The 23,553-nt window shown below is 34.5% G+C and overlaps 2 protein-coding genes across 3 annotated transcripts; both read left to right on the forward strand.

Annotated features, from left to right (window-relative positions):
- The first annotated feature begins 7,990 nt into the window (after positions 1-7,990).
- On the forward strand, positions 7,991-15,472 carry LOC107006489 (methionine S-methyltransferase). Its single transcript, XM_015205034.2, has 12 exons — positions 7,991-8,377; positions 8,937-9,130; positions 9,226-9,432; positions 9,594-9,689; positions 9,788-9,976; positions 10,049-10,237; positions 10,344-10,580; positions 11,553-11,687; positions 11,884-12,204; positions 12,332-12,511; positions 13,517-14,476; positions 14,903-15,472. Exons 1-12 carry the CDS (start codon positions 8,134-8,136, stop codon positions 15,200-15,202), a joined length of 3,252 nt encoding a protein of 1,083 aa, XP_015060520.1. The 5' UTR covers positions 7,991-8,133; the 3' UTR covers positions 15,203-15,472.
- Positions 15,473-16,658: 1,186 nt separating this feature from the next.
- LOC107008010 lies at positions 16,659-23,303 on the forward strand. 2 transcript variants are annotated; one of them, XM_027917907.1, is made up of 18 exons: positions 16,659-16,882; positions 16,967-17,084; positions 17,451-17,629; positions 17,738-17,845; positions 18,329-18,393; positions 19,237-19,342; positions 19,815-19,898; positions 20,250-20,396; positions 20,517-20,645; positions 20,958-21,025; positions 21,262-21,295; positions 21,373-21,457; positions 21,825-21,892; positions 21,957-22,070; positions 22,168-22,203; positions 22,279-22,365; positions 22,751-22,842; positions 22,959-23,303. In XM_027917907.1, the coding sequence occupies exons 1-18, from the start codon at positions 16,754-16,756 to the stop codon at positions 23,098-23,100; spliced, it is 1,791 nt and encodes a 596-aa protein (XP_027773708.1). In that variant the 5' UTR covers positions 16,659-16,753; the 3' UTR covers positions 23,101-23,303. The 2 variants fall into 2 exon arrangements, with proteins under 2 accessions (XP_027773708.1, XP_015062383.1); XM_015206897.2 differs by having other exon boundaries at positions 16,661-16,882; positions 17,442-17,629.
- The last annotated feature ends 250 nt before the right edge of the window (positions 23,304-23,553 follow it).

The raw sequence follows: 23,553 nt of genomic DNA on the forward strand, positions 1-23,553 counted from the left end.
CCTATACTCCTGGTGATTTTGGAACCTTGAGTATGGGTAATGAGACTGTTTCTAGGGTGGTTGGTATTGGTACAATTTGTTTGGAAACTAGTGTTGGAACTAAACTAGTTTTGAACAATGTGAAACATGCTCCTGATGTTCGTCTGCACCTAATTTCTGTTGGTGTTTTAGATGATAAAGGATATGTTAGTACCAACGGTGATGGAAAATGGAAGCTCATTAAGGGTTCCTTGGTTGTGGCTCGTGGTAACAAACGTCGTGGTCTATACTAGACTACGGCCTCTACTTGTGTTGATATGGTGAATGCGGTTGAGAGCGATAGCTCTTCAACATTATGGCACAAGAGGCTTAGCCACATTAGCGAGAAAGGACTTAATGTTCTAGCCAAGAAGAAATTATTGTCAAATTTCCAAAGTGCTAAATTAGAAAAATGTGAGCACTGCTTGGCTGGTAAACATAATAGAGTTTCCTTTAAGTCCTACCCTCCTTCGAGAAAGACAGAGTTGCTTGAGTAAGTGCACTCTGATTTATGTGGTCCAATGAAGACAAAGACATTGGGTGGTGCACTTTACTTTGTCACTTTCATTGATGATTGCTCGAGAAAACTTTGGGTCTATGTCTTGAAGACTAAAGACCAAGTGTTAGGTGTCTTTAAGCAGTTTCAGGCTTCAGTTGAAAGAGAAACTGGAAAGAAATTGAAATGTATTCGTACTGATAATGGTGGTGAATATTGTGGACCATTTGACGAATACTGCAAGCATCAAGGTATTAGACACCAGAAGACTCCTCCCAAGACTCCTCAGCTTAATGGTTTGGCTGAGAGGATGAACAGGACCTTGATGGAAAGAGTTAGATGTTTGCTTTCTGAAGCAAAGTTGCCAAACTCATTTTGGGGTGAGGCTTTATTGACCGCTGCACATGTTATTAATCTATGTCCTGCTGTTGCTTTTCAAAGTGATGTACCAAATAGTGTTTGGTATGGAAAGGATGTTTCCTATGACCATTTGAGAGTATTTGGTTGCAAAGCTTTTGTACATGTGCCGAAAGATGAGAGGTCAAAGTTAGATGCCAAGACAAGGCAATGCATCTTCATTGGATATGGCCTAGATGAATTTGGTTACAGGCTATATGATCCAATTGAAAAGAAACTTGTGAGAAGCCGTGATATTATTTTCATGGAGAATCAAACAATTGAAGATATTGACAAAGCGGAGAAGGTAGAATCTTCAAATTTTGATGGTATAGTTCATCATGATGAAGTTCCTCACACAAGTGTGCATGATGTTGTTGGGTTTGATAATCATGGTGACGCCCAGAATCATGTATCGAATCAACATGTTGATGTTGATAATAACAATGATATTGTTATTGATGATCCTGTTGCTCATGAAGTTGTGGACGAATCAAATATTCCGCTTCGGAGGTCCACAAGACAGCGGTTTCCTTCCTCCCGTTATTCACCCAATGAGTATGTGTTACTCACTGACGGGGGAGAACCTGAATGTTATGAGGAGGCCATGGAAGATGAGCACAAGAATCAATGGATTGAAGCCATGCAAGACGAGATGAAGTCTTTGCATGAGAACCACACTTATGAGTTGGTAAAATTGCCCAAGGGCATGAGAGCTTTGAAGAACAAGTGGGTGTTCAAAGTTAAAGTTGAAGAACACAACTTGAAGCCCAGGTACAAAGCTAGATTGGTTGTTAAGGGATTCGGTCAAAGGAAAGGTATTGACTTTGACGAAATATTTTCTCCTGTTGTGAAAATGTCCTCGATTCGCACAGTTCTAGGTTTGGCTGCTAGTCTTAATTTAGAGATTGAGCAGATGGATGTGAAGACGGCTTTCCTTCACGGTGACCTAGAAGAAGAGATTTATATGGAACAACCTGAGGGCTTCAAAGTAGATGGTAAAGAAAATTTTGTATGCAAACTCAAAAAGAGTCTCTATGGCCTAAAACAAGCTCCCAGACAGTGGTACAAAAAGTTTGAATCTGTTATGGGGGAGCAAGGCTATAAGAAGACTTCTTCAGATCATTGCGTATTTGTACAAAAATTTTCTGACAATGATTTTATCATCCTTTTGTTGTATGTGGATGATATGTTGATTGTGGGCAAGAATACTTCCAAGATTGACGAGCTGAAGAAAGAGTTGTGTAAGTCTTTTTCTATGAAAGACTTGGGTCATGCCAAGCAAATTTTGGGCATGAGAATTACTCGTCTTAGAGATAAAAGGAAGATTTATTTGTCCCAGAAGAAGTACATTGAACGCGTATTGGAGCGCTTCAATATGAAGAATGCGAAGCCTGTGAGTATACCTCTTGCTGGTCATATGAAGTTGAGCAAGAAGATGTGTCCTACAGCTAGGGAGGAAAAAGAGAACATGGCCAAAGTTCCATATTCCTCCGTTGTCGGAAGTCTAATGTATGCAATGGTGTGCACTAGACCTGATATTGCTCACGCAGTTGGTGTTGTCAGTAGATTTCTCGAAAATCCGGGAAAAGAGCATTGGGAAGCTGTGAAATGGATACTCAGGTATCTTAGAGGAAGCTCAGATGAATGCTTGTGTTTTGGAGCATCAAATCCAATCTTGAAAGGCTATACAGATTCTGATATGGCAGGTGACCTTGATAACAGAAAATCCACTACTGGATATTTGTTTACTTTTTCAGGGGGAGCTATATCATGGCAGTCAAAGTTGCAGAAATGTGTTGCACTATCTACAACTGAAGCTGAGTATATTGCGGCTACTGAAGCCGGCAAGGAGATGATATGGCTAAAGCGATTTCTTCAAGAGCTTGGTTTGAATCAGATGGAGTATATTGTCTATTGTGACAGCCAGAGTGCAATAGACTTGAGCAAGAACTCCATGTACCATGCAAGAACAAAACACATTGACGTCAGATATCATTGGATTCGTGAGAAAGTGGAGAATGAATCATTTCACGTCAAAAAGATTCACACAAGTGAAAATCCTGCAGATATGCTGACTAAGATGATACCGAAAGATAAGTTCGAGTTATGCAAAGAACTTGTGGGTATGAGCTCTCTCTAAAGAAGTTGAAGATACCTTCTTCCAGTAAATGGGACTGGAGGGGGAGATTTGTTGAATCCATCCCATTGTTTTAGTCAACTTTAGCTATTCAATTGGTACAAGCAATTGTTAAAAAGGAATAGTAATTGGAGTTGAAAAGAAAAGATTTGGTAGTTGGCAAATTGGTAAGATTTGCAATTTTTGACTTTGCTATGTTTACATATGTCATTAGTGACATAGGCATGGTTTTATCCTTATATAAATAGACCATTCTTGCTCATTTGTAGAACACACCAAGTTAGAGAGAAAAACCATTTTGAGAGCAAAGTGAGGTATTCCATAGACTATACAAGGAAATAGTCTGTGAAGAAAAATAGAGTGTGAGCGATATTTTAGTAAGACGGAAACCAAAAGAGTGTTGTTCCTTTTGAGTGTGTAGTAGTCACTTTGAGTGTTGTATTCGTGATTACACAGTGTAAAATTCCTTACTATAGTAATATCAGTTGCTCCTCTTGGCTCGCAGTTTTTTCCCTTATTCAGAAGGGTTTCCACGTAAAATTCTTGGTGTCGTTATTTTCCCATTTTATTTCCATTACTTTTACCGTATATTCTTTTGTGCTTGTCCGCGTTTTCCCAACATATTGTACAGAATAGGACTAAAGATTTGAAGTGGATGCACTATCCAAGAGTTTTCGGCGTGCCAGAAGGTGATGAAGAAATAACATGGTGGAAATTTGGAAATATGCTACAAGATGGTGATGAAATTTCTATTTTAGTGCGTTTGAATGGCTTGAAGGTTAAGGAACTTGGCATCGACATTTTGTGTGAGGAGCAAGAGGTGAGTGAGCTGTCAAACTGCAAAGTTGAAAGCCCAGTTCCCTTGTTTTCGAATGATAACGTTCCTGGACATGTATTTGGAAGAGTTTTTAAAAATAGGGAGGTGATAGATATGGTAAGATATTTGACATGACAGGACGTCGAAATTGCGTGTTGTTTCAACCTCCTGTTGCATTCAATAAAGGAAGGTAGATGAGTCAATATGTAGGACATATTCTGCTAGCAATGGATACTGCAAATATTGAAAGCCCCAAAATCAAAATTGCGCACGCATTAGATGTTTAAGCATTGAGGTGGGGTGTTCAAAAATGATAAAAGTCTCATATCGGTGGTTAATGAAATGGGTGGACTCCCTAAAGGTTTGGTAATCCTCCTCCTTTTGAGCTATCTTTTGAGGTATGAGTTAGGCCTAAGACCTAATTTAACACGTATCAAAATTGCGCACGCATTAAATTGTTGTAGTTTGTAATAATTTGTAAATAATATTATTACTAGTAAATTACATTTAAATTTAAATTATTATATATGTCAGGTAAATATGAATTGAAATAAATAAGATTAAGAAAATATATTGAAATCATAAAATTATATGAGTTGAAATACATATTCGAAATTTTCTTTTTCTTTTATGAATCCAACAAATAAATAAGATTAAGAAAATATATTGAAATCATAAAATTATATGAGTTGAAATACATATTCGAAATTTTCTTTTTCTTTTCGGGGAGAATTTTTTTTTTTATGATTTAATGTAAAACTTGGAAAGTTGTTGCTTAGGTATTCTATTAGATTTTGAGAATTTAAAATGACACGCTAAGTCTCAGAAAATGTGCACTAGCACAAAGCTAAGAGAATGTGTGTAGTACCATAAAATAATTTTGTACAGCTTGCTGCTGAAAAACGTTGCTAGGCTAGCGCGACTCGCTTCGCTCTTCAAGCTCCGCCCCCCTTACTCAACCTCAACATCTATAAAAAAAAAAGCCCTTTCTTCTTTTCTAAATAAGGTAAGCTTTCAAGCCGTAGCTTGCTGGTTTTTCCATCATCCAATCCACAACAAATCGAATGAAATCTGGCGAAAAAGAAGTGAACACTTTGCTGAAAAAGGACAATTCAAATATGGAATAAAACAAAATCTCGTAAATAAATAGATTGATGATAAATCAATATATAATGATAAAATAAAAGGCTTTAATAGATAGGATAGAATTTTAACTGATCTACTAACTTATTGCAAAAATAATTGTATTAAACTAGAACAGATGGTTGGTTTCATACCCTATCTACACAATTGCCAAGATTCGCAAATAATTTTATTTTAATTTTCTCTCTATTTAGATTGTCATGGAATGAAAATAAATGTGTTATTTGTGATATTTCATTCTATAATTTTTGTGTTGACAAGGTTGTCAATGTATCTCAATAAATTAGTTGCTTAAAGGTAAATTATAATAAGAGTTGTTAAATATACACACACATGCACAAAAATGATATCAATTTAGAGTTGCACATTTGTTTGCAATACATAACATTGGATGTTGAGATAAAAAAAATATTTATTATTATGAAGATTTGAATTGTTTAATTCACAGTTCTAAAATATGTTTGATAAAAAAATTATATGGTATCTTTTTTTTGTAATATTTAATATTATTTAAAAAATTCACTATATTTATTTTGGGACTTACCTTTAAGCCACCTAGAAACTAGTAATGAATAAGAAAAAAAGGATTAACCGAGCTCACACACATAAAATATAAATAATTGTGCAGGATATATGTAAAATAAAATATGTTGATTTATCGAGATAGACACAAATTAATTATCAAGATGATAGGTAAATTTGCAAGTCCCCTTGTTATCTTCAATGTAAGATACAATGTTACCAATTATATTAATGTCCACAAAATTAGTATCAAAGAAAGGAGATTCAAATTCAGATACTCTCTATTACTAATAGAGAAAATACATAAAAATTCATTTGAATTTGACAGAAAAACTTATATATATATATGTATATATATATATATATATACGTAGCCAGAAATTTTACGAAAGGTGTTCAAAAATTTCATAGCTCGTAAAAATAATTTAAAGTTAAAGAGTGTGTGTACTTAAATTTTGTAAATCAAACTACATAACATTAATGATTAATCTTTTTAATTAAAATATACCAAAAATTTTAAAATCAAGCTACTGAATAAGAATTAACTTTAATGTTCACTAATGACCAACAAAAAGTAATGAAAAATAAAGAATAGAATCAAACGAGTTATATTAAAAGAAATTTATGTAAAGTATTTTTACTTTAGATAGCTTTATTAGCATAAATAAATAAGATTTGCTTATTAACTTTAAATTAAATAGTTACTTTTAAATTTTATTTAAATTTTTAATGAAAATAATAGGATTTGCTTATTAACTTAAAATTATATTTTTAAATTTTATTTAAATTTTTAATGAAAAGAAAAAAATCAAAGTCAATTAACGGAAATCGGAATAGTTAATTTTAAATTTTATTTAAATTTTTAATGAAAATAATAGGATTTGCTTATTAACTTTAAATTATATTTTTAAATTTATTTAAATTTTTAATGAAAAGAAAATAATCAAAATCAATTAACGGAAATCGAACCCGTGCACTGCAAGTTGCAAAGAACTTAGTAAGAGTTGAACAACTCAAACCACTAAGGTAGAAAAATTTTATTGTTTTCTAAGAGTGTCCAAAATATATTATTTAACTATTTAATTATTATTTTACTTATAAATATAATATAATTTTCTAACGAAGAGTGTCCAACGATAACTATGCCCTTGTTTCCAACATGTATATCAATCACACATGACACAACCATGAATATATCATTAGTTTTTATACTGAAAACCTCTTATTGGCACATTGTATTAATTAGTGCTTTTACCACTAAATTAGAAAAAAAGGAATCAAAATAAAAAATAATAGACAACTAACTTTTAAAAAGTAGCCAGTAGGTGAAGTATCATTAATAATTGAATCAACGTTTATTTGTGGTCCTAAAAGTGAAAGAAGATTAAAATAATTGAATCGACATTTATTATTGTTGTAATATATTAATTTTATTCTTATATAATAGAAGATTGTCGTTGAATATTCGGCACAGTATAAAAAATTATTTATACTAACGAGGTATAAAATTATATGAGCAGATTAGGAATATGTGAAATTCATTCAATGTAAAACGTCACTGATTATTTTTTTCTCTTTTTGTATATTTAAATACCCCACTTTCGTATTCTATTGTTAATTCGATTTTGAATATTTTTTTGTTGTCTCCATTAACTGTGACAGTGTGAAGCAACAAATAATTAGATCCATCAGCTGCATAATATTATACGGTGTATCTCTTCTTTTTGTAAAAAATTATACTCCACAAAAAGAAAATATAAACATGTGCTTTAATTTTTTCCTAAATATAAATATTTTTTTCTTCTTGAAACGCCATTATAAAAGTTTGGCGTGCTGGTTTATATAATTGATGTACTTGATGATAGTGTCCCATATTTTCAATTTATTTTCTATTTAGGGTAAATTTAATAAAGAGTTACCGATTAATTTAAGAGGCTATATTAGATATTCAAGATAAAATTACTATTTATAAATAAATAGTGAAATTAGAAAAAGGTAGAAAAAATATAATTTTTTGATGGACCCCCAATTTGCTAGAAAAAGAAAAAAATTAATGAATTAAAGTGAAAAAAATCGACAATAGAACAAAATAACACATAAAATTCACTACATCACTTATCCAATGCTATTAAACTTTCAGAAAGACTTATTTATGTTATCAGTTAAAGTTTAATTCATTTATGTCATTATTTTTTAATAATGATTTTGCAAAATTATTTTTAATATGTGTCCAATTATAATTCGATTATATTATTAATTTTTTATTAAAAAAATTGATCGGCCACGTCATTTAGTAAATTTATAGGCTTTATTGAATACTATTTTCGTAGAGGCCCCCTTAATTCTTTTTTTTTATATATATTTTTTTCCTGTTTGATTCAAATTCAATTTTATTTTTCTTGAAAGGAAAAGAAAAAAATAGTAAAAGGTTTTTATTCCATAATAAGTCACTCAAAAAACTCCAATATAATCGGGGGGAAGTTTCATCTAAAACTTGACCTCGAGAGACACACTCAGCTACCCCATTCTTTTTCACATTTCCCCAAAACACACACACAAAAGAGTTTCAGACGAAACTCATTTCTCCGATTTTTTGCAGAAATGGCGGTGAATGGACTCTGTACGTCGACCGATGACTTCCTCAAACGGTGTGAGCAGTCCGGTGATGCTGCTTACAGTATGCTCCGATCACTCCTTGAACGACTGGAGGATCCGGTTACCCGGAAAGAGGCTCGGATCTTCCTAACGCTTCTTCAGAAACGTTTTGCAACTAAAGAAGCCTCCGATCAATGCCTTCAAACTTACCATTTCCAGATTCAGGATATTGTCCTTGAGCAATATGAAGGTATTCTCTCTTTTTCTCCTTTTATGATTTATAATCATCAACTTTGATTTATGCTTTTTTTTTTATACTCACATTTTCGTTTGCAATATAGATATATGGATGTGTAGATTAGATCAGTTTTTTGTTATATTCTAAGCATATGTTAGTTTTGTAATGATTTTTTCCTCTTTTTGTTTTATAATTAAAAAAAAAACTGTAGATTCTTCATCAGAGTTATCACGTGTGTATTTGGTGTTCGTATATTCAAATTTGTTTGGTTTAATTACTATTTATACAGTTGCATAATTTGTTCCTGACTGCAATTTTTCAAAACAATTACAATTATTTATGGAGATTTCTTTTGATAATTAGCTAGTTGAACATTTCTGTTTTTGTGCAAATGGAGTTATGTTGACTTTGGGTAAAGACTTGTCATATCCATAACTTGAGAACATAATAAAAGTTTTAACATCTCACTTTTATTATTAGTTGTTCTAATGCGATTCAGATAATATATTTTTGCTTAGAGAGACTGCTTCTCTTAGTATGCTTGTCGGTTTGATTTTCATTTTTTTTGTAGGTTTTCAGAAACGTAAGAAACTGACAATGATGGTCATCCCCAGTATCTTTATCCCAGAGGACTGGTCCTTCACTTTTTATGAGGGACTAAATAGACATCCGGATTCCATTTTCCAGGACAAAACAGTTGCTGAGTTGGGATGTGGAAATGGATGGATATCTATTGCCATTGCCGAGAAATGGTCACCATCAAAGGTGTGATAATTTTACAATTCAATTGCATTTTCGAGCTACAAGAAATCAAGGTTTTGTTAGGGAAATTATTCAGTTTTATCTTCTTTTTTTTCCAGGTATATGGGCTTGATATAAATCCAAGAGCAGTAAAGATCTCATGGATAAATTTGTACCTGAATGCTCTGGACGACAATGGTGAACCAATATATGATGATGAAAAGAAAACACTGCTAGATAGGATAGAGTTTCATGAATCTGATCTACTAGCTTATTGCAAAGATAATCGTATAGAACTTGAACGAATTGTTGGTTGCATACCTCAGGTATTGCTACAACTTGCATGCCATGTTATGGTTATCTACACAATTGCTATTTTCTTTCTTTAATCTTAACAGAAAGCTAGAGATTCGAAGTATGTTCTTGTCATTTGATGGAAGTTTATGGTCACATATTCTGACTTTGTGCATTTTGCTGCTGGATACAGATTCTTAATCCAAATCCAGATGCAATGTCCAAGTTGATTACTGAAAATGCTAGTGAAGAATTTCTGCATTCATTAAGCAATTATTGTGCGCTTCAGGTTGGATGATAAACTAATTAACAAGTCATTTATTAATAGAAATGCTTGCTTCTTTCCGAACTGAAAATATGTATATTAATTTTTTTAATCATGTCTAGGGCTTTGTTGAAGATCAGTTTGGCTTAGGGCTTATTGCAAGGGCAGTAGAAGAAGGTATTTCTGTCATAAAGCCATCAGGCATTATGATTTTCAACATGGGAGGCCGTCCAGGGCAAGGTGTTTGCAAACGGTTATTCGAGCGCCGTGGTCTTCGTGTGAACAAGCTTTGGCAGACTAAAATTCTTCAGGTGAGGGAAAATTCTAGTTAATTGAGATAACAGTTGTGACAAACTGCGCCTCTTAACATTTGGTTAATGCAGGCAGCTGATACAGATATATCAGCTCTAGTTGAAATCGAGAAAAGCAGCATGCATCGGTTTGAATTTTTCATGGGGCTTGTTGGAGACCAGCCTATCTGTGCTCGAACAGCATGGGCCTATGGCAAGGCTGGTGGCCGGATCTCTCATGCTTTATCCGTGTACAGCTGTCAACTTCGTCAGCCAAGTCAGGTAATTCTAAAGGGCTTAGTACGTATAAATCTGGTAATTGAAATTTAGGATAATATAGTTCAGAACACTGCAAATGTGTGTAAAACTGATTCAGCTGATCTGACAGGTTAAAAAGATATTTGAGTTCGTAAAAAACGGATTCCACGATATCAGTACTTCTCTGGATTTATCATTTGAAGATGATGCTGTAGCAGATGAGAAGATTCCTTTCCTAGCTTATCTTGCTAGCATGCTCAAGGAGAACTCTGTTTTCCCATATGAGTCACCTGCTGGAAGCAGATGGTTCCGCAATCAGATTGCTGGCTTTATGAAAACGTATCACCATTTTCCTCTTATGGCTGATGTAAGATTGTTTAACTTTGTTATTTTTCTATTTGCAAGATTCTTTTGCTGAATTATTAGAGATTAAGAAGGGTTGCTGCTAGAGATGGCCCTGTAGAAAATTACTTGTGTGGATATGGAGCTTGTTTTGTGAATGTTAGCATATAGTTTCTACTCAAAGGGTCATAGACTTATAGTGTACATCCATAATTGTCATATTCTTTTCTGAAGTAATCTAGAAAAGTAACTCTTTTTAGCTTTCCTGCTCAATTGTTTCATAAACGCGAGTTAGTCTTACAAAATTGCAAAGGTCAGTATAAAATGCAAGTTAGGATGCACTGAATGCTGTAGTTGTCACGGTAAGGCATCAGCTGGAACTCTAAGTTCTATGATAAATGTAATGCAACTAAAAATTTGCTCTGTCAACTGCTGCAAGATATATAACTAGGATTATCTGATAAGTCATGCAATAACATCCTTAAAGAAAGCATTTAAGATTTTAGCTTTCTAGAACTGAACTAGGGGACTTTAGTGGAAGCGTCTTTTCAGGTTTGGTTTTTGCAAAAGTATATTTACATTTATATGTATTCTAACACACAGTAGCTGACCCAAGATTTTCGTACAGGGGTTCAAAAAAGCCTTTAGAAATGGGACCTTGAATTCTTGTGTGGGTTTAAAACCACACTTTTAGCACGTTTTTTGTAATTTTTTTTATAAAACTAAAAAAACGTGAAAAATAGAACCGAGACTAAAAAACGTGAAAAATAGAATCGAAACTAAAAAAACCGAAACTAAAACAGGAAAAACTATGACGCTATCATAGGGATTCGAACTGGTGACGTGAAGCTTAATTTCATGGGACTCGCCACTTTGCTATCAGTTTCTCCTTGTCATTAAGGGGGTTCAAAATATTTACCTTATATATACAATATAATTTTTAGCCGAGGGGGTTCGGTCCGACCCTGCTAACACGAGTGTCTCGATTGTATGTCAGAATGTCGTTGTCTTCCCTTCAAGGGCTGTGGCGATAGAGAATCTGTTGCGGTTATTCTTGCCACATCTTGCAATTGTGGATGACCAACTGTCACATCACCTGCCTAGGCAATGGCTGACCTCATTGAAGATGGAGGTATTTGCTCTCTCCGTTGAATCATTAATATCATGTATTGTATTTGTTTCATAACCTGATGCAAAATCACAGTTCTTCCTAATGATTTAACTACACCAAGTGAGTACTTGAAAGGATATGTCCATTCAGCTTTCATGAGCTTTGTTGTAGGTTTATTGGTCATTTTTAACAATCTTGAAATCCTGCCTTCATGCAGAAAAGTCAATCTGATAGTAATTTGGAGGATGTCATCACTGTTATTGAAGCTCCACATCAATCTGACTCGATGATTGAACTGATAAAGAAGCTGAAGCCCGAAGTTGTCGTTACTGGGATGGCGCAGTTTGAATCAGTTACTAGCTCTTCTTTTGAATACCTACTTGACATCACGAGGGAAATTGGATGTCGTCTGTTTTTAGACATATCTGACCAGTTTGAGCTATCCAGCCTGCCCAAATCTAATGGGGTCCTGAAATACCTTGCTGGAGCTCCTCTTCCCTCACATGCAACTATTGTCTGTGGCTTAGTAAAGAATCAGGTAGGGTTTTTTTCCAATAACTATATGCTAGTGTATTTCTAAAGGATTTTCAGGTCTTGTTTTGTCATTTGTTTCTATGTTACTTGGCTGGTGTAAGTACATATTTGTTATCTCTTTTATTTTTCAGGTATATTCTGATCTGGAGGTAGCATTCGTCATATCAGAAGACGAAACTATCTATAAAGCATTATCCAAAACGATGGAATTATTACAAGGAAATACTGCTCTTATAAGCCAATATTATTATGGCTGTCTTTTCCATGAGCTGCTATCGTTTCAGCTTGCTGATCGACGTCCACCTGCTGAGGTTAGTAGTTTGGCTTTTTTATGATTGATGGAAAAGGTTCTTCAGCCTTTGCTGCTCAGATTTGTGCACTGCTATCTGTTGGATATAAGTTTAGTTTTGATTATAGCATTTTAAGGTTTCATCTCTGGTATAAGATCTAACCTGGATTATCGGGAAATGTAAATAAATCAGGGAAGTGAGGGATAGAGAAAGAAGAGAAGGCCTATTTTTTAAACTTAGATTATCTCGAAGTTAAGCTCATTTTTCTGGGTCGTACTTGTATATATGGCTGTCCTAGATAATCGGTTACTTATCTATAATGGTTTCCAATATGGGCAGACAGGAAATGTCTGGCAATTTGGTCTTTTTTGGCCCCTTTATCTACAATACTCTACAGATAGTTCTGGTGGTGATGGAATTTCTTGCTTTGGAAATGGACTGCATTATGCCAACTAAAACTCCAAATTCCATCAAAACAAGCACCAAAATAGGGCTGGTTTGAGGTTGTAGAGTTTACGCTGAATCACCATTTGGTAGGGTTTCTAGGACTTGGTTCTTTCTCTTGGGTGGGTGGGAGGGGATCAGGGGCATCAAATCCTAATTTTATTATTAATAAATACTTCCTCCATTTCAATTTGCTTGTTTGATTTTGACTTGGCATGGGGTTTTAAGAAAGTAAAGAAGACTTTTGAATTTTGTGTTCTTGAACTAAAGATATGTAGAATTAGAATGTATCAAAATGTCTTTTGATCTTGTGGTTTTAAACTTGAAATGAGGTAAGTTTAAATTAAAGAGATGCACAAAAAGGAAAGCAACATTCTTTTTGAAATGGATTAAAAAGGGAAGTAAGACAAATTAATTGAAATGGATGGAGTAGTAATAAAAGGAATTCACGATACAATGATTTAAATCCTGAAAAATGTGCACTTTCTAACTTTTTGATTGCATTGGTTTTTTTGAACTCCTAATTAGCTGTTTAATGTTTGAGCACTATGTAAAAAAATTACCTTCTACATATTCTTTCAGAGAGAAAACGAGAAGTTGAAAGCACCCAAGATGATTGGCTTTCCTAGCTCTGTCAACTCAGTACTCAATCATGCAGAGTTATCTGTTACTGATTCAGACAATGCTCTCATTCACATGGATGTGGATCAAAGTTTTTTACCTATACCAACTCCTGTCAAGGCAGCCATCTTTGAGAGTTTTGTGAGACAGAACATTGCAGAGTCAGAAATTGATGTCACAGGCAACATTAGACAGCTAATTGAGAGCAGTTATGGTTTCTCAACGAACAGCAAGACGGAATTCATATATGCTGACTGCCCTCTAGCTCTTTTTAGTAAATTGGTACTTTGTTGCATCCATGAAGGTGGGACTCTATGCTTCCCAGCTGGCTCAAACGGTAGTTATGTGTCTGCTGCCAAATTTGTGAAAGCAAATATAGCTTATATCCCTACGAACCCAGAGGATGGGTTCAAATTGACACAGAAAACAGTTGAAAGTTTTTTGAAGACCGTCAACAGACCTTGGATTTTTATTTCTGGACCAACTGTCAATCCTACTGGGCAGCTTTACAGCAATGAGGAGATAAAGAGTATATTATCTGTGTGCTCAAAGTTTGGTGCTAGGGTCATAATTGATACTTCATTTTCTGGTGTGGAATTCAACTCCAAGGGCTTGGATGGCTGGAATTTGAAGGACACTCTAGCTCAACTAAGATCTCAGAATCAGTCATTCTGTGTTTCTTTGCTTGGAGGATTGTTTCTGAAGATGCTTACTGCTGGAGTCACATTTGGATTTCTACTTGTAGACCAGCCTGCGCTAATTGAAGCATTCCACAGTTTTCCAGGTTTGAGTAAACCTCACAGCACTATCAAATACCAAGTAAAGAAGCTGTTGGATTCAAGAGAACGAACAGCAGAACTTTCCAATGCTGTCTCAGAGCATGAAAATATCCTGGCTAGTCGATATAAGCTCTTGAAAAAGGTATCTCTTTTTTCCTATAACGGTTAACTCACATTATCAGATGTTTATTATCACTCATCTTCTGGTCAGCATTTGAATTTAGTCATTTGTCATTATGATTACATTTATGACTGCATCGAGTCATCATCTTGACTTAAAAGGCAGTGCACTAGAGTCATTGCTTAGATCATTTTCTCTACATTATGGATTAGGTGTTACTTCAAAAATCGTTCAAGAATATGAATTCTTATAGCAGGTGGTCAAAGCATATTAAAACCACGCACAACTGAATTCTAAAATATTTACCTGACATCTGTTTTCCGTATCATCTAAAGAAAATTTAAGTCATAGCCAGCCTTCAAATGTATAATTTGTTATAAATAGCTTTCAAGTTGGTAATTCTTGACTATAATTCTCTAATACATATTGTTGATTTTTGTGTAACAGACCCTTGAAAGTTGTGGCTGGGATGTGCTCGAGGCTTATTCTGGCGTTTCAGTGGTGGCAAAGCCATCTACCTACCTTGGGAAGACGGTGAAAATTGGCAAAGATTCATTTTCATGGGAAGGCAAACTTGATGACACAAATATTAGAGAAGCCATGCTTAAAACCACGGGCTTGTGCATCAATAGCTCTACATGGACCGGAATTCCTGGTTACTGTCGCTTCACCATTGCCTTAGAAGATGGCCATTTCGAACGTGCATTAGCTTGCATTGTCAAATTTAGAGATATGGTCGATAAATGAACACAATCAAGTGAAGACTGCAGGTCTACCATGTCTTTCCCTTTGTAGTTTTTTTTTTTTTCACAACTTGATTGTTGTGAAATAAGCCCCCATTCCTGTGAGCAAGAACACCTTAATACCTGTTTTTGCAACAACACATTTTTCGTTTAATGCATTTATATACAAAATATCTTTGATACTCGATTTGATTCCTTCCGTGAAACTTGGCGATGACTCTAAGTTATGTAACATTCGTTTACCACTAAAAATTGTTTGAGTTAACAATTTCAATAATGCTGATATGTAAGTGATACAGTTAACAATCTCAATTTGGTGGAGACTGAGCATCCGTGGGAGAAGTATGTTTTAGAATCCAACTCAGGATATGTAGTAAATCCTGTACAAAACCACTATTGCCCAGTATTGCCTTTCCAATATTCTTGTTTTAGTAGTAGAAAAGTTCGACTACGATTAATACCCAATGATGTGTAGATACAATCACACATATATTACCTAGAGTGGTCAATATGAGTTTGTTCATTCCATCTGGATTAATCCATAAAGGGCTTTGACATTTTACGGATAAGGTCGGGCTAGCTCATTTTTGTGTAGGTCAAAAAAACAGTGGGCCCAACACACAAGTACATGAGCTATTACAGGCTTGTCTGGTCAACCTACCTTTTAAATTATTTTTTTTATAATTACTAAATTAAATTATAAATTATAATTTAAAAATATTATCATAAATATCGACAAAACAACATTTCATATTGTTAATATTACTACTTATTAATCAAATCCATAAATAAAATTATCTTTATAATATTTATTAAGTTGTTTTTTCCAAGTAAAAGTAGAAATATCTAAATAGAAATATTAACCTAATTATTTTGAATTTGGACTCCCTATTTTTAAATTTTAATATTATATTATACTTTTTAATTAATTTTTATTGGATCATGGACCGATCCTACGAATATTTCTCAAGCCCTACAAATAAGCAGACTTATTTAGGCAGGGCTAAAAAATCTTTTTCTTAAACGAGTTTCAAAAATCTTAGCCAACTCTATCAAATCGTGTATTAGGTCAAGTCGGTCCAACATGCTTAGCCCATATTAACGACTCTAATATTAACAATAAATAAAAGATCGATTTGGAAGGGTAAACTACAATAATTGCTCTGATTTCAACTGCAATTCTGTAACTATAAGCGAATTTAAAATTTATGGATTTCATTATATTCTAAAATTTTAGTAATTTTTTCTACATAGATATATGCTCTGCATTAAAAATTAGGAGTTCAGTTAAAACTCGAATGGTACATGACTGGTTATTTAAACCCAAAAAAATAACCTAAAAAGTGCAAAAAAATACTTGACGGAAAGAATCGTTTGAGATTTGTTGTGGCATGCAGTGGATGGACAAGATTACTAGTCTAACGTGTCTAACGCTTGTTCTCATCTTATTTCCAATAAATTCTTTTAGAGAAGTTGTTGGTTCACTTCACTACGCTAAAACATGAAAACCTGACGGAAAGAATCTTTGTTCTCTGATTCTTGAAGTATTATCACAATGGCGCTTCAGCTTCAGCTGCAACCAACTGTGAGAAATGGAGTCTTTCAGTACCCTTCTGCAATTAGACTTTCCGGGAATAGCAAAAAAGTTTCTTTTCAAGCACAAGCCACTCCTACAAGAACACAGGTACACTCTCTGCCCCATTCTTGATTCTTGATTTTTTTATTTTTTTTTAAAAAAAATAAATTTGAAGATTGAATCTTGTTGCAGAGGATAATGGAGGGAATTGCAGTAAGTGGGGAGGTGGGTGGCGCTGGTGGTGCATACTCATATACTGCATTGAAAAGATTGGACCAGTTGTTGTCTAAAATTTGCTCTGCTTCAGCAGGTATATACTAAATATTTAGATACTCACTCCCTTTCAATTTGCTTGCTTGGTTTTGACTTAACACGATGTACAAGAAAGTAGAGGATATTTGTGAATCTTGTGATCTTAAACTAAATATATTTAGAATGTACCAAAAGGAAATGAACTTTCTTTTTAAATGGATTGAAAAGGAAAGTAAGACAAATAAATTCAAACAGAAGGACTGCATTTGTGTCCATTACTTGGGCTGTTATAACTATGTTTGTTCCATAGTCTATTTGTTGATAGTGTATTCCTGCACCAAGAATTGATGTTCAAAGAGCTATACCTGTTCCATTCTTGTTCCATAGTCTTTTGTCTTTAATTTCTTATTTGTAGTTGTTGAAGAGCCCCAGAAAGTTGTTTCCTCTGTCCCCGGATCATACAAAGATTCTGAGCATGTTGGAAATTCGGAGGAAATGTTTGATGTCATCGTTTGTGGAGGTACTTTGGGAATCTTCATTGCCACAGCATTAAGTTCCAAAGGTCTTCGAGTTGGAGTTGTGGAAAGGAATGTTTTAAAAGGGGTATTGTATTAATCTCCCCTGCCTTAGTGGGATTCAGTTTTGTTATTCAGAACTAGTCATCTGCTTAGGAGTCCAATAATTCTTGACTTCTGGGAAATTGATGAACAGAGGGAGCAAGAGTGGAACATATCAAGGAAAGAGTTACTGGAACTTGTTGAAGTTGGCGTTTTAACTGAAGATGACATTGAAGAGGCTACTGCAGCCAGTTTCAATCCTGTATGTTCTTTATCCTAGAATTTGTTCTATATGCCAATGAAGAGTCTTTTATCATTGTCCTGATCCTGAAAGCAATGGTAGCCTTATTTAGTCTTTACTGTTTACAAATAACAAGATCATTTAATAGGTATTTGAACTGCTCTTGCTTTGTGAATAACTGTGGACCTTGATATTGTTTTAAAATAACACTAAGTCTTGGGCATAAAGTAACCTGAATTCTGGTAATAATGACTTCTCTTATCCAGTGTGTACCTACCACTTCTTGTTTGGAAGGCCGATAGAGAACAAATGTTCTTTCTTTTGGCGAATGGACTTGGGTGAGGATATATTGAGCAAAAGGCCAAAGTTAAACATCTCACTGATACTGTTGCTCAAGTGTATAATTTTGAAATGACTTCTGGGATCTGCCTCCTGCTAAGGGTTCTCTACTGTTTTCTAACGCATCGTTACTTTTTCTCTTTTGATTTCTGAGTCACTTTGCAGAATAGATGTGGATTTGAAGGGAAGGGAGACATTTGGGTCCAGGGCATTCTCAATCTTGGTGTTTCGTAAGTCTGTTTTCCATACCTTGTTTCCTCTGGAATCTGGGTGCAGCCAAAGTTCATAACTTAAAGTTTTTTGTGTTTGCTACTATAAGAACGTCAAAATCCCTCTTCTTCGTTTTTTCTGTCTGGAAACTCAATGAGTTATGCAGCTATATGTTGTCATCCGGGTGCATCCTTCAATATCCAACTATCCAATCCTCTTGAAAGATGTAATAAATACTATTCTTTCACTGAGCAGAAGCAGGGTTAGAACAAACTGCTAATTAAAAAGCGAAAAAGGCAGCCATACACACAAGAACCTGACAGTATCATACTGATGAAAGCAGCCAATTAGGTTTAATTAGCATAATTTTTTGAACCTAAATGGTGGAAAAACCACAGATATATCTTTTTTTCTAAAGATATGTAGGCAGTGTATAAGCAAATGTATCAACATAATAGGTCCTGACTTGTTAGTTTTCCCACCTCACTTCCCATATTAGGGTCTAATTGGAAGAAAATGGATGGTAATGATTTATATAACCGACCCCAACTAGCTTGGGCTTGCAGAATAGTAATCACTATTATTGTTATTTTCCATATTCTCCATGTTATGGAAAAGTTAGTAACTAGAAGTTGGAAAAGTCAGTTATGTTCAAGTATTAATGAAGTGAAGTACTTCTATGCTGCATCTGAACATTATTCAAGTTCTAAATAATTATAGTTTAGATGGTATTTCACTAACATATATTTTTCTTAACTTTTTAAAAGAACGTGGTTCAAGAACTTATTTGTTGCTTATAATTTCTTTGTTATTGTGAAACCCAGCTCAAATTCTTAATGTTCTTTTATACTATCTGTTCTCAGGCCAGTAAAGCTTGTGGAGATTGTGAAAGATCGTTTTGATTCCCTTGGAGGTGTAACTTTTGAAGGTTACAGCGTCTCTAACATATCCGTCTATCAGGATGCAGCAGTATGCTTACTTACTCGTAAATGTGGCTATTTAAGGATGCACTTTATCACTTAGGCAGCATCCTAGGTTAGGCTAGAAAGCAGTGAATTTCTTTATTTGATTTCTAATTTGGGCATTGGCTTTTCCTTTGATTGACTTTATGCTTAACCTCAAATGACCTTTATTCAATTTGGCCAACCTAACAATGACCAGAATGAGGTTAAAAGGACTGAAATCCTAAACACAATTACACAATATTTCAAATAACAAAATCACAAAATGATCTTCGTAGAGAAAAACTTGGAAGTAGTACTAAAGTCACAAAAGGTTATAAAGATGATCTGAGGGGTGGGATGATATTTGGGTTTCTTTCACTGAAAAGGGTTTTGCTTACCATCAAAAGAATACTGTCAATTTATCTCCTTGCTATAATTGAATTCATAGTAGATGAGTAAAGTTCATCCAGATATTGCTTGTATTTTTCTTTTTACAGGTCTTGCAACTAAAGGAGGGGAAGACTTTATTCTCGCGTCTTATCATTGATGCAATGGGGAATTTTTCTCCTATTGTAAAGCAGGTGCAGAATCTTTTCTTAAAGCATACAACTATTAACTGTTTCTTTCGGTGAAAAAATGATCTTGGTATCATGCAATGTAAAGTCAGGAGAGGTAGGTCCCATTTAAGGGCTGGTTATGTTACGTCACAACGATAGTTGGGTTGGATGATAGTAAATAAAAGATCTCTTTTATTACATCACTTGATTCCCCCATTAATATCATGCATTCAAGGATTACTTGGACCTCGTAATCTTTACTCAACACTTTCGATTTAAGTCTTCTCTATTTCACTAACTTAATTCCTCTTTGGATTATTTTATTAGTTCATTTCCTAATATCTTAAACTGGCTTATGATTGAAAATTGCTTTAGATTAGATGTGGAAGGAAACCAGATGGTATGTGCCTTGTGGTTGGGACTTGCTGCCGTGGTTTTAAGGAGAACTCTACAAGTGATGTCATATTTAGCAGTGCTAGCGCAAAGGAAGTTGGCCAGTCACTAGTCCAATATTTCTGGGAGGTAAAACGACTGATTGCTTATGCATGAATTGAATGGCTAAGATGCTTTAAGATAATCATGCACATCATAGTCTGGAAAACTTTTGTGCTTAGCCAATAACAACATTCCCATGATCTTCAGGCATTTCCTGCTGGCTCGGGTCCCATAGACCGAACCACTTATATGTTCACTTATGTTGATCCTCAACCCGGGTCTCCACAGCTGGAAGAGTTACTAGAAGATTACTGGGATCTGATGCCAAAGTATCAGGTAACCTTTGGAGTATGCTATTTGGGGCTTATGTTTGGCATACTTCTGTTTTCCCTATTATCTTCTGGGAGCTGTATCTTGTCTTTGTTCCTTACTATTGATCTTATTTGGAGGTCCCAGAAAGATCTGAAGCCAGTTAAAAACATCTGCCAAGGGACTTATGTTATTGCTTTTGTTGTTTGGGTTAACTTTGTATGTCCGGTGCTTTAGATTATTAACAGCAACTGCTATCTTGTAGTATAAAATTGTCATAATTGTCATTTCTCCTAAGTAATCTATTCAATCTTTAATTTCTTCCATTTTAATCTATAGGGCGTGTCTTTCGACGATCTGGAAATCTTGAGGATAATATTTGGTATTTTCCCAACATATAGAGACAGGTAACCATTAACTTTAAGGTTTGTGCTTAGACCTTGATTTATATCCATCAGATGCTATTGTTGTTTCACTTGCCACTTAACTTCATTGTTTTTTTCCATGGATAATTGAATAACTGAAGTTCACCTTGCATTTGATACATCACTTTTTGTATATTATAAGTCGAGTTATTATCAAAAACTTCTCATTTTTCTTTTTGCTATTTCTGATAATTCTGTCCCTTTCATTTTGATGACAGTCCATTGCCAGCAGCGTTTGATCGTATTTTACAGGTTTTTCACCAACCCCTTTAAAGCCATGAATCATTGCAGTTAATATCAATAGAATACATGAGTTTGGATGTCTACAGTTTGGGGATGCTAGTGGCATACAGTCACCGGTTTCTTTTGGTGGTTTTGGGAGCTTGACTAGGCACCTGGGGAGATTGACAACTGGTAAAAGTTCATCTGGTTTCCATCTATAACATCTTGCCTATACATGAAACCTTCTTTCAAGAAGAAAAGATAATGACGTATATGTTAACCAGCTTAGCTCTCATAGATATTTGACTATATTAATTAAAAATGTGTTAGATTTTTTTAAATGGACGTAAATATTAGGCTCCCACTAATAGAAAAATTAAGATTGCAGACTTCTATTAATGTTGCTTAATTCTGATCATTACATCCTTCAATTGTTATCTGGCCTTCCCCTCCTCGACTTTGACCTGCAAATGAGCTTGTGCGGAGCTATTTTCCCACTTGGAAAAAGATGTGGCTTCCGGTGCACTGATTATTTTTGGTCATTTTCTTTGGGGACAAGGTATATATGAGGCACTTGAAGGCAATTTTCTGGACTCTAAAAGCTTGTCAATGTTGAATCCTTACATGGTGAGTTTTCAACTGTTACATAAGCACTTGTATAATCACCACACTTATGCATTATGTTCTGCAGCCAAACTTGAGCTCTTCCTGGTTATTTCAAAGGGCAATGTCAGCAAAAAAACAGTCCAACGTTCCACCAGATTTTATTAATGAACTTCTTTCTGCCAATTTCATAAGTATGAAGGTATGTCATCATCATCTTATGAGGAGTTCAAATGCCTTTACATTTCAGTATTGGATTTTGAGTTCTTTTCTCTTTTCTTGTTGTCATCTACTTGCAGAAACTAGGGGATCCTGTCTTGAGACCTTTTCTTCAGGTGAACTATCTTATTGTGGTTTACAGTTTCTGTATCTAGTCTAGAACTAATATCCTTTCATCTTAATCGATATAGGATGTTATACAGTTTGGGCCTCTTGTGAAAACACTAGGTCTCATAACGTTAACGAGACCTCAGATTATTCCATCAATATTCAAGCAGGTAAATATATGGCTGCCTTTTTTTATCGCTTAATTTTGCACCCCACGTCAAGGAGCAAGGAATTGCTCTTTTTCTTCTATTGTAAATATTATATCCTTAAAAATGTGAATTTTTTGGGGCATTTGCACATATAGCTTCATCTATTACTGTTATATTTCACAAAAAAAACTATAAAACTTAACCAGTGGTGAACTTCCATCTAGTTACTGCCTTTGAGTATCATAACCTCTGAACCTCACAGTTGCGAAAGACGTAGTAATCTGTCATCCAAAAGATCAATTCGAGTTACTTCATTCTAAAAAATTGTACAATTCTAATATTTCTAGATGTGTAAATTTTGTGTTGCATATTTGTGAGGAAAACTAAACACCAGATGATTTTTCAGGTCGGAATTCCTGTGCTTCTTGAATGGTTTGGACATTTTATCATGCTGGGATACTATACATTTCTCTCTACCTTCCTCGACCCTACCATTAGGTAATAAGCTTTTGTAATACACAGTTCTAGTTCTTGTGTGATATTTGACAGTTAGCACTTTGATTTCCAATTGCATTGTAACTAGCCACCACCTGACAATTATCATTCTATGTTAGGCCATTGATAGAATCATTTCCAGCCAAGATGAGATATGAATGGAAACGCGGACTTGAAGCTTGGCAATATGGAGCTGGTTTAGACTACAAACTGAGTCCCTCTGAAGCTCACGAGACGGCTAATAGATCAGATCCTAGCTAGTAAAGAAACTTTCAGTACCAACAGCCATCCATCAAATTTCCCAGTACATTATTAGCAGCAGTTAAGAGTATGAATGTATATGCTATAATAACCAGCTGTTGTAGCCAGTGAATCAATTCTCACATTACCTTTATTACAGTAAATACCATCATTTTTTTGTTTGCCTACTGAAATATTTTTGTAACATAAAAGCCATTTAACTATTGTTAGTTCATTTTTAAAATCATTCAATTAACTTAAAACTATATTTTTGATAGATTATTAATTTTAAATTAAGTTGGTTACAATTTTGCAGATGAAACAGATACAGTTGAGCGTTTTTGTACGCGAATGAAAATAATTGGGTGATTTTCTGTTACAAATAAAGTCATTTATTTTTGAGATACTTATCATTAATGGAGCTAATTTCACGTCATAAAATAAAATTAAGTGATTTAAATATCGAATTTAAAT

Source organism: Solanum pennellii, chromosome 1 (genome assembly GCF_001406875.1).
Source record: "Solanum pennellii chromosome 1, SPENNV200".
Classification (NCBI taxonomy): Eukaryota; Viridiplantae; Streptophyta; class Magnoliopsida; order Solanales; family Solanaceae; genus Solanum; species Solanum pennellii.